Source organism: Mustela erminea, chromosome 2 (genome assembly GCF_009829155.1).
Source record: "Mustela erminea isolate mMusErm1 chromosome 2, mMusErm1.Pri, whole genome shotgun sequence".
Taxonomy (NCBI): Eukaryota; Metazoa; Chordata; class Mammalia; order Carnivora; family Mustelidae; genus Mustela; species Mustela erminea.
In genome coordinates, this window is record NC_045615.1 from 132,919,455 (window position 1) to 132,937,821 (window position 18,367).

At 36.9% G+C, this 18,367-nt stretch overlaps 1 protein-coding gene across 4 annotated transcripts in view; it reads right to left on the reverse strand.

The window, feature by feature from the left end:
* Window positions 1–18,367, reverse strand: part of ATP8A1 (ATPase phospholipid transporting 8A1) — a 237,954-nt gene that overhangs the window by 124,513 nt on the left and 95,074 nt on the right. For all 4 annotated transcript variants that reach the window (XM_032334198.1, XM_032334197.1, XM_032334199.1 and 1 more), the window contains 5 exons: window positions 13,133–13,205; window positions 10,829–10,934; window positions 9,215–9,297; window positions 5,066–5,115; window positions 669–738 (listed from right to left, as the gene is read on the reverse strand). In XM_032334198.1, the coding sequence (XP_032190089.1) occupies window positions 669–738; window positions 5,066–5,115; window positions 9,215–9,297; window positions 10,829–10,934; window positions 13,133–13,205 (382 nt within the window). The remainder of the gene's footprint in view (window positions 1–668; window positions 739–5,065; window positions 5,116–9,214; window positions 9,298–10,828; window positions 10,935–13,132; window positions 13,206–18,367) is intronic.

Below are 18,367 nucleotides of genomic sequence, written 5' to 3' on the forward strand. Positions count from 1 at the left end.
TTACCTGACTAGCCCAAGCAGACTAGGTACCCGGAAAAGATAATTCAGAAGGAAAATAGTAATCGTAGGAACAAAAGGAGGCCCTGGTCTTCTGACTCCTTATTTTTCCATGAGTGTAAACATATTTTATCTAGGAAAAATCACTATGAATGACATATTACTGTTTCTGTCAATATAACCTGCCAATCAACATACCAAAGCCAAGCAATAGTTAGAAATTATTTTATAATGAAAACAATGCAAGACAAATAGTAATGGCCATTACAGCAATAAACTGGGATACATTCCCCCCACTGCCGCTTCTATGGACTTTAAAAAATTACATTCAGACTGGTGTGGATCCCTACATTTCTAATACAATTTCAAAGCATTTTCTGATTTAATTGTCTTCTAATGTATTTTATAATATAAACCTCAAACACTATGTATCAGAATTGAATTATATAAAGAAGCCTGGCCAAATTTTTTTCAAAGCACCAAATTTACCCAGAAGGAATTCCGCATTTCACCAGAAGAGGCTGAACACGATTACTATAAAATACCAAGGAAAGTGGATGTCAGCAACTTTATGCTAAACATCTGTGTTACATTTCCATAGCAGAATGCTGAACATATACATTATAAACCACCATAAATCAAAACTGAAAAAGACAAAAATAAAAACTTACAGCTCCTTTGCAGTACAGTCGTAACTTCCCGGACGGAGTGCGAACAATCACAGACATTCTTTTTCTCGCGCTGAAAGAGGTTTTCCATCATGTGTCATCATAGGGAGAATATGCATATATGTGTTTCTCATGCCTCACATATTTTAATACTCACAGTGAAAAATAAACTTTACCGAATTATGAGCCCTCTCCTTCCATATCTACAAACCATCCCCTGGGTATGTGGTTTGGGTACCTTTACAGGTTACATTCTGTATTGTAAGGCACTAAGGTACCATCTGCTTCCCTAAAGGGATAATTTACAAAAAAGACCCTGGGAAACGTGCAAGAGTTAGGACCCACCAGGGTAGGAGACAGTTCTGGTTCACTATTTCCAGGTTTAAAAACATCTTCAAGTCAGTATCTCAGAGGAAGTGTATGTTATAGCTTTGAATGCAAACAGAAATAGTCATGCATTTTAAGTATATACCCCATCGCACAGAGAAAGGCAAACACGGGCGCTTTAAAACTGACGTCAGCATTCATGGCGGTTATTTTTTAATGATTTCTAGCAAACCACTGGCAGCATGTAAAAAATCTATTCGTATTACCAAGCTAAGCTGATGAGCACAAGCGTTTGAACACTGTGTTGGCGGTATGAAAATGTTAGTCAAACACACAGCATCTGCCAGCGCATTGATAGAGACGGCAAGGAACAGGGAGTAGGACAAACTGGCAGAGGCCTGCCTAGGATATGCCTCATTTGGATCCAAGTGTGCATAGGCATTCTCTCCAGAAATGAGGAAGGGCGGGGAAGGGACTTCTCAAGTGTCTGTATCTATTTGTTTTACCTTGCAACATTTGCTAAAAATGGAGATGAGTCCAATACAAAGTAGCCAAGATACAGCTCCTTGCATACAGCCAGGAGCCTCTTTCTGAGGCATCTAGAAATATTCAGTCCTCTGTGTTTCCAACTCTAAACCCCACTGCATTGGTTCCTCTGACTGCATCCCTGCACTTTGGGAATACATTTAATTGGCCCTCTTTGCAACAACATTGTACAGTTTATATTCTGTCTCAGCCCTTCTTGGTGTCTCTCTTAATCCAACTTTAATGAGACGGTCCCAAGCTCTTCAACTCTCTTGCTCTTCCCTTCTCTTGGCAAAACTCCCAAGTCCTGGATAAATGGGAACCCTTTCTGTAGCATCAGAGTGGAGAAAAGTCTCCCTGCCACAGAGCTTAGGAAATTCATGATCCACAGTCACTTGTGTGCTGTCTAGCGACACACCACCTCTAATAAGCTCTCTCTCTCACCATCTGCAGGACTTGGAAGACCTTCTCCATTCTCCAAGTCTTTAATGCACCCTCATCCTCCAGACCCTTGGAATGTTTGCACTTCACCTTGATGGAAGCCTCAGACAAGAAATTCTCATCCTTTCTGCCATTAACACCTACACATTCATGCATTTCCCGGCTGGGCATCATCCCCTCTGCTTCTTCTCCTGATGATGGAGGAAGTATTTCCTTTCCTCCCAGAGACCTTCCTCTCCCACGTGTTGTGAACCCCCGCTCTTCCTCAGTAACCTCACTCCTAAAGTTATGCTGCTCTTCACTGAGAGTACATCGTCCCCTTCTAGACGGCGACTCTCTTATCAGTATTTAAACATATTGGAGTCTCTTGCCTATGCAACTCAGCTCAAACAACCCACCCTCCTGGAGCCACATCCCATTCACAACTCAACCCCAAGCAACTGCTGTATGCGCGGTCTCTGCTTACATCCCCTGTGCGCCCCCTCTGTGTGACACCCCCACAGGCCCCCGTCATTCCCACCTGGCTTCTCTCCTGACCCTCCCAATGAAGGGTTCAACCCATCACACACTTCCCCTCTTCAGCTCACCTAACTTTGCTGTGCTCTCTGACACAGACGACCTCTGCCACCTCGGGGGGAAAAAAAGCATCTTCTCCCGGCTCTGCGTAGCTTCCCTCTCTTTACCCTCCACCGCTCTAACCACAAAACAATCTCCTTTCCTGATCCCCCCCCTTCTATAACTAGAGTTAGTCATAGTAAATCCTCAGTCTTTCTTGTTTCCCTCACTCCACTCCATATTTTATATTCAGGAGATCCAACTCAGTTTTGTGGCTTTGATTACCGTGGACAGGCCAACAACAACCACACTGAAATCTCAGCCACAGGCTTCTCTTTGTGGTCCAGGTCCTCGCAACCACTGCCTACGTGCGACACCTCCATGTGTGTATCTCATGGGCACCTCAAACAGGACGATTCAATCATCTCATCCTGCACATCTATTCCTCTCCCTGTATGTGCCATCTGTGTAAACTGTCCCTCTACCCACCCAGCTGTTCACATCAGAGACACCAACCCCCCCTTTTCTTCTTTGACCCCCAGTCCATCCCAAAGGCCCCCTGACGTTCTTCCAAGAGGTATCTGGAGTCTATCAACTTCGCTTTCTTTGTGCTACCATCATCCTCGTCCAAACCACTAATGTTTTTTCCAGACTCTCTTTGAAGACCTCCGTAGTCACTTTTCTCACTTTCGTCCTCAAGCTCACCCCCATCCCTGCATCCTGAAAGACCCTAAACCCTTAACCTTGCTTTATTTTTCTTTGTGGTTCTTCAAGGTATGTGTTAATAACCAAACATACCCAATGATAATTGATATACTACTTAAAATAATTTGAAGGTATAATGCAAGTAGACTTAGGAAAAAGAGCCACTTTGACATGAAAAAAAAGGTGGGGGATACATTTTGGCAATACCTATTACAGTTACTCATCAACCTCTCATGCATTTTCCCTTAAGCCTTCCAGTGCACACAAGTAAGGAAAACAGTGTTTAAATAATACATTAGAAAGACCCTGTTATTTTTTATATTAACCAAGGCATGTGGCCACCCCCAACAAGTCAACAACCAAAGTTGGCATTGAAAAGGAAATGCCTTTTAATTTTTTTTCCAGTAAGCTATGTTTTTTTTTTTAAAAAATGTTGTGTCTATGTAAATTCCAGTTGGTTAACACACAGTGTAATATCAGCTTTAGGTGTACAATTTAGCGATTCAATACTCCCATACATCACCCAACGCTCATCACAAGTGCCTTCCTTCATCCCCATCACCTACGTAACCCATGCTCCCACCCACCTCCCCCTGGTAATCATCAGTTTATTCTCTATACTTAAATCTGTTTCTTCATTTCCCTCTCTCTTTTTGTCCCCCATGATTGTTTGCTTCGTTTCTTAAATTCCACGTAGGAGTGAAATTATATGATATTTGTCTTTCTTTGACTGACTAATTTTGCTTGGGATAATGCTCTTTAGCTACACCCATGTCATTGCAAATGGAGAGATTGCATTTATTTTTATGGCTGAGTAATATTCCATTTTGTATATCTACCACATTTTCATCCAGTCATCAGTTGAGGGACACTTAGGCCCTTCCCATAATTTGTCTATTGTTGTTAATGCTGCTATAAACATTGGGGTGCATGTGTCCCTTTGAATTAGTATTTTTTGTATCCCTTGGATAAATATTTAGTAGTACAATTGCTAGATCACAGAGTAGTTCTGTTTTTAACTTTTTGAGGAACCTTCATACTGTAGGAAATGCCTTTTCTAGTATATAATCTTGCCATATGGAGGAGAAAGTTCAAGAAGGTAAGTGAACACTTATTTCCTTAAACAGTGAAGTGTTACTTCCTGCCTGTGGCCTGACCTTAAGTGTCCTATTGTTAATGGTGATGCAGTCTTTAAAGACCATCCTGTCTGATCCTGTCTGTTAACAGAGGCCCATTTGCCTCAGGAGTGTATTAATTTGGAAATGATGTAGTCATGCAAAAATAAAAAGCCAAACTCCTAGACTAGTGCTGATTGTTATTAGAAGGTCTCTATTATTTGGCGTTAAAAAATAAAGTTAAGTAGGATAAGCTCCTTGATTTCTGCTTTTTCCTACTAAATGGTGACTGGTTTTATACCTGACAGAGAGACAGGTATGGTTTCTGAAATCCCAAAGATAGATAGTTAGACTGCTGGGTTCCTAACTCTTGATAGGGATTTGGCACACATAAATCCTGCTGTCTCTAAGTATAATGATGTTTCCAGATCACCAGCCATGAGAATCCTGGTCCTATAACCCACAGTTGTGATGCAGACCTGCTTTGTTCAAAAATATTTTTATGGTGCCTCCAGGAGTCATGTCTGGCAATACTCTGAAGATAGGTGTTTATGATTTCTTAGCTGTTATGAACAATTAGAAGCTATAATGTAGATTTAAATTAATATTTATTCTAAAAAAGTTAAGTTAAAAAAATAAAGCATAACTTTCTATTTACTTAAAAGGGAAAGAACAAAAATATATAGGAATTTATCTTACGGATAGATACAAATCACAGAGCAGATGTCTTACCTGGTGAATTCCAGAACATTGAGTAATTCGTATCTTTCTTCTTGTCCCAACTATGAAGGAAAGGAATATATGATTACATCATGTTGGAAGTATTGTGGGTTTCTTGGAAATAAACCCTATGCATGAAGTTTTAATATTAAAAAAAACACACATAAAACATCCCTTCTGAATACATTCTCTTTAAGCGAATTTATTAACTTTCAGGTTAAGAGGGAAGGCTGAACATACACATTTAATTTCTGTCTTTCCCAAAGCTTCACCAAAACGACAGTAAACACTTTAAAAAGAAAGCAGCTTACAATGGCGGGAAAATAAGAAAAGAGACAATAGCACCAGAAATGTGGAAGCTGGAGCACAGATCAGTAGATGGTAGCTTAGCAGATCCAAGAAGGCTGAATGCCATAGTGGTCATGGGAAAATCTAAGAACCCACCTGATTTGTACCATATGATCCTTAAGTGGTTTAATGATATGAAAAAGTAGATAGCTCCAGAATTGTGAGGTAAGAGAGGGGCCTAAAATGGGGAGAACTGGGTAAGATCCACTTGAAAAGAGCTCTCAGCCCTGGCCCTTCCTTTGGTCTAGAAGAATCTTTTGTCTAGAGTTGACCAGCACAGTTGAAGACATGGCATTGATATATTCATATTAAATGCTGGGCCCCAATATCTTATCCTACTCAGTCAGACTCAGCAAAAATCTGGAGATTACTCTCTGGGGAATTCAGCAAGCCCAAGAGAAGTCTTAAGGGTACAGACATCATGACTTCCCAAATGAATCTCCCAGACCACCCTACAGTAGAGCTCACTGTAGACAAAAATCCCCCTCAGGCTCTTAACTATCACATCTGCTTTCAAGTTCCTTCTTCTTAACCATGAGAGTACCAAAGATTAACAGACATCTAATGACCCTAACATCGAACAGAGATATCCAAAACCAACAGACAAAAGCAATTTGTAGGAAAAAGAATTCAAAACAAAATTTCCTGTGGACCAAAGAAGTTTCAGGTTTGGGTTTCCTGATGGGCCCAAGGGTCTGGTGGGTGGGTCCAGGATGTCTCTGCACATAGTATCAACCCCAGACTGAAGTGGTTTGTCACATGTGTCATTTCCTGCTAAACATTGGAACCAATTACTGTGGCTTCCTGGTAGCATAAAACTTTTTTGCAGGGTTTTACACCCTTGGAAATACTGCTGCATAGGCCAGCATATGCTTCTTAAGGGGACCCATGCAAAAAATGTGTGAAAGAATAAGACTGTTTATAATAATTCTTGTGCTTTTATGAGAAATACTTATACCCTGGTTGGTGCTCTTTGGTGGTATGGGAGGAGACTGGCCTTATTATTCTGCATATTGCAATTTGTGTCAAAAACCCAATAGAGTCTATCAGACATTCCCATATGCAAGAGCTACAGTGATGTAAATGCTGCTCTTTTCCCCTAAGTAGAAAATGAGAAATTCTGGAGAAGAACATTAGAAAGTTGATATTTTACTTTTGATGAAGTATGCTTTCTTCCAAAACTATATTCACTGCAGATGACTGTTTCAGACCATTTTATATTCTGGTAAAAACTACAGTTTAACTAAAGGCTTATAAATGCTTTGTAATTAAGCACTTTGTTAAATGCTTGTAAAAATTTTTAAATGAAGATTTCAAAAAAGCTATCATTATTTCTCTCAGGGAAATAATATGACATTCATGAAACAAGAACAGGATACTATTAAAAAGAAATACTGAAAGAACAAAACAAGCTTCTCGAAACCAAAAACATGGGAGCAGAAATTCAACAAAACAAAACACGAATAGTAAGTTAAGAAAATAAACCTAAAGAAAACTTCCAAAAAGCAGAGCAAAAAGTCTAAGGCATGAAAAGCAGGAGTATAAAAGCTAAAGATTAGTTCAAGAATTCTAAAGAGGGCAAAAAGAGGGAAGGAAAATTGAATCATTCAAGAAAAATTTTCCAGAACTGAATTTTCCAAATGGAAAAAGGCCCACCAGTGCTTAGCACAGTGGGTTAGAAATATTCCCACTAAGGTATACAGTCACAAAATGTCCAAACTCTTGGGAGAAAGGTTCTACAACCTTCCAGAGTACTGGAAACCAGAAAATAGTGAAAAAATCAATATTTCTAAGGAAAATAATTTCTATCCTGTAGTTCTATATTCATCTGGACTATCAATTAAGTATAATGGTAGGATGGAAAATGTTTAGACTTGAAAGGACTACAAAAGAAATAAGCGAGTTACTCCCCATGTATCTTTTCCCAAAACGCCACCAGAAAATGTATTCCACAGAAGTAAAAGAGTAAACCAAGAACAAGAAAGACATGGGATTTAGAAACAAAAGATCTAACACAGGACAGAAGTAAAGAAAGTTTTCAGGAAGATGAGAAAGCAATTCCAGGATGACCACCATGAACAGGATGGGGACACATCAACCAGTGTGTCTCAGAGCCCTAGAGTCAAGAGCTGGACTCACTGAGGGCTATCGCTAGTGTGCCCTCTGTTCCCAGAATAACTTTTTAATCTGAAGAAACAAACATGAAATGTCTTCCATCAAAACAGGGAAGTTACCAAGAAAGAAGATTTGAGACACAGGAAATAGTCCCATACAGAGGAATATCTAAAGGGATTCCATGTGCTGTAGAAACAGGCCTTAGAACAAAGTTGGCACAGACCGAAAAGAATGGTGAACTTGTAGAGCCGTGATTGGGCATGTCTCAAGGTAAGAACTGCCAACTGACTGATCACCTGGTGTGACTTAGTACACTTGGAGTATGTGTACTAAGAATACATGGGAACAATCACTAATAGGTGGAGAGAACATTAAGCAATTGAAAAAAAAAGATAAGGGACTTATCTTTAGGAAATAAAGGAAAAATTATTTTCAGGAAATAATTTCTATCAGGAAACACAAAATTAAAGAAGAGAAAAAAATTCTTGAGTACAACAATGTTCAACTGTGAATACTGGTACAGGCATAGTAACAAATACTAAGTCACGAGTTTTTTTAGTGAGAGGCAACTTATATACAATAAGGTACACAGACGTTAAACACACAGTCTGGCAAAAACTGTCTTTTCCAATGGTATGATGGTGTAACCACCACCACCATCGAGATGTAGAACATTCCCATCACCCCATAAATTCCCTGTGCTCTCCTCTGATCCATGTCTTCCCTGACCCTAAGACAACCACTGTTCTGAATTCTACTGCCATGATTGCTTTTGTCTCATCTCGAGAGCACGCACTCCTTTGGGTCTATCTTTGTCGGCTCGACATGATGTTTTTGAGACTTATCCATGTTCTTGATGAATCCACAATTCCTCCCTTTTTATTGTTTGGATAGTCCACTGGAAGTGTATATCACAATTTGTTTACCCCTTCTCTTGCGGTTGGATGTTTGGTTTGTTGCCAGTGTTTGACTACTTTGAATAAAGCTGCTGTGAACATTCCATTAGGTATCTGTTTGTGGACACAAGCTTTCATTTCTCCTGGGTAACAATTGCTGGGTCAGGTGCCTGTTTATCTGCCTTAGAAAACTGAGGCTTTCCAAAGGGCTCATGCCATTTCACACTTCAACTGACAACACATGGGTGCTTCACGAGCTCTCTATTCTCATTAACATTTGGTACTGACCGTATTTTTAATTTTATGGTGGGTATGTATATAGCACCTCATTGTGATTTCAATTTGCATTTCACTGATGGCTAATAATTTCTTATTTTCACATGCTCAGTGGCCATTCGTATATCTTCTTTTGTGAAATGTTTGCTCAAGTCTTTTGTGTATTTTAAAAATTAGGTCTGAATACTTGTTTCACTAAAAGCTGTAATGTAATTATCGTAATATATAGTCATATAGTTAATATATATTCTGGGAAGGGACAGTGAATCAAGAGAGATAAATCCTCACTTAACATAACAGAAGACAAAGTCACTAGATGTGTTCAAACGGAGGAATGAAAACAGCTATCATTCATCACATGTGTTTTTGAAAATAGATTTATAAGTGTCTGAAGAAAGAGATAAAGTGGCTGCTTCTGGGACAGGGAACTTCTATTTTATTATGATCCTTTGATATTAGTTTATCTTTGAAGTTATGCACACATCACTGCTTTGATGAAAAAGACACTTAAAAAGAAATAACTTACTGAGTCTATAATCACTGAGTCCGGTGTTCTTCCAGTGAAAACAAAATTCAGTTGCTTGGCTGCTCTCACCAATGCTCCTTCATCTGTTTTAGGGAAAAAGGTAAAAGCAAATACATGGTGAGGTAAGATAATTACCCCTCGTAAAACAGAACTACATCACTACATTTTTCTATTGAATGTTAAAAGAATTAAAATTCTGTTTATCCTGGCCCCTGTTGAAATCCATTTGTTTTGAAATCATATGAAGGTGCCAAAGGAACGAGAAGACTCATCTTAAGGATCTGAGACTCGTATGGAACCAGGAGTCATATTTGACTGATAACAGACCTAAGAAGGGTAATCTAAATGTACCATTGATCCAGAATATTCTATAAAAATTTTTTTCTCAAAATAAATGCACAACATTGTCTTACGTTTTATGCTTTTCCTCCTAAACCACTGAATGTAGAGAAATGCGAATGGAAGATTCGATTTAAATGGATATAAATGCATGAAGCTGTACATTTGGAACTACTGTAACACTATGTGTCAACTCTACTCAAAAAAGAGAGAAATTGGATAAGATTTGTACAAGATTGGAAAAGATTGGACAAGACTGGAAAAGAGAGAAAGGGAAAAAAAAGAAAAAAGAAATGGATATAAATGAACTGATGTTTGTTTTATTATCTATTACTTTCATCACCGTATTATATCAAACTTTCTTGTTGCTGCGGGCAGGGATAAGAAACACTCACATAGGGTCCATCCTAACAATATGAGATATAACATTTCTTCTGCTTTTTAGGAATTTGGTGCATTCTGCAAGGTCACAGGTACTGGTTTAGAATACAGTTAAAACACTAAAACAAAGGTCTTTAAAGTATGTTCCTTTCCTTCTTTCCTAAAACCTTGAAATCATCAAACTGCCCAAGTTTACACTGAAAATAAGTTTAAAATTAAGCCTCAGCATTAAATATTGATAACCATGCTAATTCATATTTTATGGCATCCCTTTCAAATGGTGAACTTTCTTCATCCAAATTATGCAACAAGCTCCCTGATTATCATTTCCAGAAGAGGACAGCAAAATTGTTATTTTCAAAGAAGGGAGGAAACTACTATGTGTATAAAAAAGTACTTTTTGTGTGAATTTTATTATTCCAATTTCCATACAATTTATGTCAAATGCTAAAAATTATGTGTGTAAGGTTATATATTTTATTTTTTTTTAAATTTTATTTATCTATTTGATAGACAGAGATCACAAGTAGGCAGAAAGGCAGGCAGAGAGAGAGGGGGAAGCAGGCTCCCTGCTGAGCAGAGAACCCGATGTGGGGCTCAATCCCAGGACCCTGGGATCATGACCTGAGCCGAAAGCAGAGGCTTTAACCCACTGAGCCACCCAGGTGCCCCAAGGTTATTTTTATATATATATTTTATATATATATATATATTTTTATATATATATTTAATTCTGAAAACTAGGTTTTCTAATTAATAAATACATTTTTGTTATTTAAAAACATAACTTGGTTATTTTACTTTTTCCAAATTAAACTGATTTTTTTCTAGACAACCTCAAAATTCAGAACAATTTTCCACTGGAAAAATACATTATAACTTCTTTCTTTGTACCTGGAGACGCTGCTTGGTAAATTATCTTATCACCTTCTCGCTCTGGTACTGCTGTGTGACAAACCGCCATCATTGTAAGAAATTCACATATTATAGGTGCAGTTGGCTGTAAGAAAGAAACACACAATTCAACTCTTTTCATTTAAAGATTTTGACATTAATGACAGCAAAATTACTTATGTCTATTAAGACTATAGCTGTTCAGCATTGAAGGTGTAAGGTTAGAGACAACAAAGAAGCTGATCTCTGTTATGAGGAAAACATATTTTTAACTAAAATCATTCATTCTTACACTCTTTCATTCATTTTTCCAAACATTTACACAAAACAACTTGGTGTGTCAAATGAAAATAGCACAGTGAAAAAAGGTAGATATGGTCAAATCCTGTTCTCAGAAGACAGGAGAGAAATTCTAAAATGCTCATTTACCTGGATCTAATTCCTGATTAGATTTAAACTTTTGGCATCTGATCTTATACTGGGGTTCCACCATTTTGTGCTGAGGTGATGATGGCAGAGGATTCCTCTGTAATAACTTGTCCTTCTTTCTCCACAAATGATGGCCTTAATGTGATACATGTTTTACTAAATAAAAAGAATTGCTTGAGCAATTGCTAAGTATAATGGGATGGATTCTTACAGCCTGAGGAAGCCATAAAAGTAGATCGTTTCTGCAAGGAACTTAGAGTTTATAGGAGAAAAGTAGCCAGATCCTCCTTTTTCTTTCTTTCGTGTGTGTGTGTGTGTGTGTAGTCTTCACCTTCTGCATGGAGCCCAGCTTGGGGCTCAAATTCATGACCCCAAGATCAAGACGTGAGCTGAGATCAAGAGTCAGATGCCCAACAGACTGAACCACCCAGGTGCGCCAGAAGCCAGATCTTTTAACTTAAACATCTTTTTGTTTGGTTCTGGATGAAGATAAATATCAAATAAGAAATATTCTTTTATGCCCTTGGACCAAAAAACAAAACAAAAAACCAAAAAACATATGAAGTTATTGGGAAGGTAAATCACAACATTATTTGAAAAATCTATTTTCAGGTTAGTACAGTAGACAAAACAGACATGGTCCTTGCTGTGTGAAGCCTAGCTTGTGGGGAAGACAGACACAGATAAATACATAAATATTTACTTATAGTGTGAAAGGACTATAAAGGAGAGAATGTGAAAATATTATGTAATGTGACCTGGGCCAGTCTGTGGTTATTCTCAAGATAATTTGAGATTTAAGCTGCAGTTTTAGCCTCATGAAGAACTGAGCCAAGCGTTTTGCATCAAGCAGGGATGACGTAAGACTGAAAAGATCCTATAGAAGGAAGGAATGAGGGTTTTTGAGAAAATAAAAGCCAGTGTGGCCTGAGGAGAAAGAAAAGAGCGGAGTGGATACAAGGAGACTGGCAGGGGGAGGCTGGCAGTGGACTCAGGGAGGGAGAGTGAGAATGAAGTAAAGAAGATATTTCAGATATATTCTAGAAGTTGCAATTGACAAGGGCTTGGCCACTCTATAGAGCTGGAGATGGATGGAAAAGGAGGTATCCAAAGCAGCTCCTAAGTTCCTGGAAAGAGAATTAAAATAGGTGATGGAGCAATCCAAACCAGAGAACACAGAGGGAAGAAGCGGTCTAGGTCTTGTGGATCATGAACCTCATATTCTATGGAAGGTTTGCTTAAGAAGAAAGGATCCCCAAGTACCTGTAAGACACCTTGCTAGAGCTCCAGCCCACCGCACAGGTTAGTAAGCCACCTGTGCTCAAGGAGCGTGTTTTGAGGTAATGAGCGTGTTTTGATATATTGAGCTTGGAGTGATAATGAGAAAAGGTTCTGGGGTTAAGACTCCAGGAAGCCATACCATTTGATCCGATGGAATTTTTGTGAAGTGTCAGTAACTTCACAAGTACAATGGTCACACTGGGTAGAAGTTTCCAGAATTCTTTTTGTATAGATTGGGAACTGGTCAAACAGATAGTTTGAGCTGGTGAATAGTGAGCTATTCTACGCAAACAGAATTCTATTAATTATAGAATTATAATTCTATATTTTAAAATATAGAATTATATCTATATTCTACAGAATATAGAATAGAAGATAGAATATTGATTAACATGAATTTCAAAACTAAATTCCTAATAGCCATGAATTTGTGTGGGCTAAGTAAAAAGGATTTAAAAGTAGTAGATCTGTATAAGTATTAAAAATGATCATGAAACTAAAAAAAAAAGAAGACACAAACATGGAAGATAATTCAGAGAAATACTCATCAGCTTTCACTCATCAACAAAAAGATAATGGTTTTATGTTGCTTACGTGATTATTTTGGAGGTTTTCCAGCAATGATGTATCACTAAATGTTTTTTCGTCTCCAAACTGTGAGCTCTGCCTGAAGGGGAAAATGGAGCAAATCTGGTTCATTTATATAAGCCACTGATCTATTTGACACTTACTTTTTAAATAAATCATTATGCCTGTAAACCTTTAATATATTAAATATAATTTGGTCTGCATTTCTAGATAAGATACCAAAGATTTCATAACTGCACCATACATTATTTTCAAGCGTTCTAAAATGTGATAGACTTCCGCAGTGTAATAAAAAATAGTATTTTATAGCTCATTCTTCTGCAGTGGAATTACACTGTAATCACATGAATTTTAAAAAGATTTTTTAAAAAGTAACAACACTGCTAAAATACCTAGAAATGAATTTCTATTTCCATAATTTTTTCAAGTTTTTAGAACTTGAGAATAAAGTTATGAAAAAAATTGACTCTTTTACTTTAGCCTATGAGAAATCTTTATTTGTAGAGACTAACACTACATGATTATCATATGGAACATAAAAATATGAGCAATAAGCTTTATATACATCTTATCAACATCTGTCACTAAGAAATATCTGATATATGTATATATAGCACATTTGTCCTGCATAGGTAAGAACAAATCATAAAAATGTAGGGGTTTTTTTTGGTGTTGGGATTCTCTTCAGATGAGCAAACACTTATGTGCTTCACATGAAATAAATGGAGTCAGAATTGCCTCTGTATTTCTAGCTATTACGAATCTCACGGCCATGCAACTTAATATCAAAATGTTAAGATTAAAAGGAAGAGCATAGAACACGTAAGTGGGAATGTCAAACCCAAAGGCTATACTTTGCAATGTTCAATGAAAATACATACATCTAAGCTTTTGTGCATAGAAGAAAATTCTAGAATTAATTCACCAAGGAAAGATAATATGTCCAATACTAAGTAACTGTAGCCCAGAAAGCTTTTGATCATAATTTTTACAGTTACAGAGTATTATCAATGCCAGTGTGCCAAACATCAATAGTTTCGTATCTTTAAAGCCAGCTGTTTGAAAGGAAGAAGAAATCACTAAAGAAAAAAAGAATCTGATATAATTAAACATACACAGTATCAATGAAATATAACTAAAGGAGGAAGTTAGAAGGTTTATAGTAAGATACATCTTTATTTACATGTAGCAGTTTGATCTATTAATTCTGAGAACTGGAATATAGTACATCTTCATTAGAATGTAGTAGTTTTGAATTCTCAAAACATCCCTAGGAAACAGAATAAAGACATTATCCCTTTTCCTCTAGTTTTAAAGATGGAGGGAAAAATCCAAGATCTTTTAAATGACTTATCAATGGGAACGCAAAAAAAATGGCACACATTTCTCTTCCAAATACTATCATTTCTTAAACATAGTTTATTACTGGGGCTCCAGAAAATCTCCCTATTATTAAAATGTATTCATTAATCGTTCTTAGTTATACATTCCCACTTATTTGTTAGATAAATTGAAATGTCAAAGAATAATCACAGTAACATCTTGCATGTGGAGGTCTATTTTCCTTCCAAAGAATTCCAGACTAAAAGCCTTCACAAATCTGAAGATCTGTCTTATTAATCTCACCAGAAACCCTTTTATCTCATAAATCAGTTACCATAATTGATATAACTTTCAAATGTATTTGTAACAAATAACACTAGATATGCAACTGAAATCTTTATATGGACACATTCCACCCTCCAAATATCAATGAAGCTTATACCATGAAAAACATTAAATAAGAACTCTTCAGTCAGAAAGTGACTTCTTCTCCAAGATCATAAGAACCATAAACAACTCATCTGCTAATCCACATAGCCTGGGTTGGATAACTCAGGCATGGAGCTCTCAACAACCCTCTCTGAAATCTTCTAAGATGTTCACTTTTAGTCATCGTAAACAGATAAAATTAGGACACTCATGTCATTTCAAAATAAGAACCAACCGTATTAAAAGCGAAAGTGGTAATTTAAACTTAGTGGACAAAACTATGAATTTGCAAACTGCTCACAAATACAAATGCAAGCCAACATCAACATTTTGCTTGATTTTTTTCCATAGAAAATTTTTAAGTGCACTTATGAACACGAAAGAGACAAAAGAGATGATGGTGTTTTGCAAGAAGGAATGGGATAGGGAGGGTAACATTAAGGTGAGGAGAATGAGGAACAAGTAGTCTGTACAGTATAGATGGTAGTTTCTTGTAGGCTAATTTAAAAACTATGATACAGGGTAAATAATTATTTCCTGACCATACCAAAAAAAAAAAAAAAAAAAAAAAAAAAAGAAGAAGAAGAAGAATCCCCATGGCATTAAAAATTAACAGGAAATTTAGAATGCATATGGCTTAACCAGTATCACCTATTTTCATATATGACAGTATGGCCCTTGAAATAGTTTCCCCGAAATAGAAAGAACTCATAGAAACCAATATGAAAAAGATCAACAATGTAGCGAAACAACAAGCAGATGAAATACGAGTGCCTTTAAATACAAACTTCAGGGGCGCCTGGGTGGCTCAGTGGGTTAAAGCCTCTGCCTTTGGCTCAGGTCATGATCCCAGGGTCGAGCCCCGCATCGGGCTCTCTGCTCGGCAGGGAGCCTGCTTCCCCCTTTCTCTCTCTCTGCCTGCCTCTCCGCCTACTTATGATCTCTCTGTCAAATAAATTAATTAATTAAATTTAAAAAATACAAACTTCAGTTTACCCTACAATGAGAGAAATGAATGCATCAATTTAGCAGAAATAAATTTGACAATTCTGTGCTGTTGTGATTATGGAAAAAGATAAATCATACCATTGCTGAGTATGAAAATTGGCATAACTTCTAATAAGAACAACTGAGCAATTTCCACCAAAATTTAAAATGCATGTGTATCCCTTTGATCCAGTAATTCTAGTTCTGGGAATTTATACAAGCTATCTACCTGGTGCAAAATGTTGTATGTGTAAATTCATTCTTTGCAGTACATCTTTAAAAAGATTTATTTATTTGAGAGAGAGTGAGAGCATGCACCAGGCAAATAGAAGGAGGGGCAGGGGGAGAGAATCTTGAAGCAGACTCCCTGCTGAGCACAGAGCCCAATGCAGGACTTGATCTCAGGACCCATGAGATCATGATCTCAGCCAAAACCAAGAGTTAGATGCTCAACTGACTGAGACATCCAGGTGTCCCTGCAGTACATTTTTTTTTCTTTTAATAGCAAAAGATTAGAAATAACTCAAGTACGATGCTTTAAAAAACTGTGGTACATCAACATAGCAAATGCTATACAAAAAATAGGAAACTCTTCAGCTGATCTTGGACTGATCTCAAAGATGCCCTGTCAAAAGAAAAGGTGGCACAAAACAGGGCACATAGTATGCTTCCCTTTCTGTATATATGAGAGAAAAAACAAATACATGCATTTATATGTGTAGAACAGATCTGGAAGGATACATCTGAAATTGTTTATATTGCTTGCCTCCAGGAAGGGAGAGGAGGGTTGCAAGGCAGGGAAGGGAGGAAAAACCTTCCCCTCTTTATGCCCTTTGAATTTGCAACATGTTAATGCATTATGAACTAAAAATCAAATTTAAATTAAAAATTAAAGACAAGAACAAAATCCATGTCAGCCACCTGTAATAGATGCACAGCCTACACATAAAATAGATGTACATTCTGCACACACACATACTACACACAGGCTCATACTGGAAGATAAACCTAGTAGGGAGGTAAAACACCATTTTCTGAAAGGATCTGCATCTCCTGCTTTTAAATAATGCCATTGGCTACAAATCAAAATCCCATAAAAGGGAGATTTAATTTTTAGAAATGCCTTGGTTATTCAGAGTCATGTCCCATCAAGTCCAAGAATATAAACAAGTGATTGAATTCAATAATATTTTTGTTAGACATCAGTTTTAACCAAAGTCATAAGACCTGCTTTTCTGTGTGGCTCAAAGTATTTCTGAAGGCAATTACAAAAGAGGAGTTCCAAAAACATTCTGTGAAACGGCTGCATCATTGAAACAAAGAAATTACCTGTCAACGTGACTACTTTGAAGACAAACGTTAATTTGGATGTGTTAGATCTCATTATTATATAGTCACACCTGGAAGGATGTTTTCATGAGTCTAGCTGTTGCAGCAGAAAAAATAAATACCACTCATTCCATACATAATTATAGACCAAGATGAAATGAGAAAATAAGACTAGAAAATAGTACTATCCACTGATACTATGATAATCCTAAAAACCATACTCAATGACTAAGCATGGAACATATTAAGAGAATCCTTTTGGAAAATCATCCTCACTAGCATTAACTTCCAAAAATCCATCAGAACAGTATGGAATCTATATTAAATAGTTAAGAAAAATAAATATGGTATCTGGGATTGGTTTCATAATAATGGTGAGGAAAAGTTATAGATGACATTGGTTTTGAGCGTGTACTATGGAAGAGAGTGAAAGGGCAATCTGTCTACTGTTGTTTAGGTTTGAAATTTTCCACAGTAACTATGAGGAAAAGAAAAAGTGGCTATGGAAATATTTAGTTGAAAACAATCACATCTTAAGAATAAACAGATCTTTTCTCCAATGGTAGATGTTTCAAAGAAAAGAATCTCTAAGGTTTTATGTTAGGTTACCATAGTTGGCAATAACAAGAAAACCATACCAATTTTGGAGTAAGTAGCTACTGGTTGGGAAATGATCTTATTTCTGTGAACTATTTTATACTAATATATTTAAGTGAATAAAGCTACAGCCATGACCCAACTATCTTTAATGTTAAGAGGGTATGTTTGAAAATACTCTCAAGAGAATATCACAGGTTTGCCTTCAAATTATAAAAAATGTACAATAATCTGCACACATGTAAGTTTTAAATATTATGTGTTTTTTAAACTTAACATTTTTGTGGTGAATATGGTTCAGCAGGGCAGTAAAATGTATATAGGCTATAGGTTTTATATATGGAATTCAATGGACTTTGCATTGAAATGTGAAGCTGTTCACAGACAGGCATGAACTCTGATTATGGATTTATATAGTCATCTCTACTCTCTAGTTTATCCCTAAGACGAGCAGAATGATGATGTAGTCAGATGCCAAGAGCATAGGATTCATTTGGGATCTCACTTTTTTTTTTCCTTTTTCTCTTTTCAGCATTACACTTTTGATCTTGGTTTCCTTGGGAACATGAAATCAAC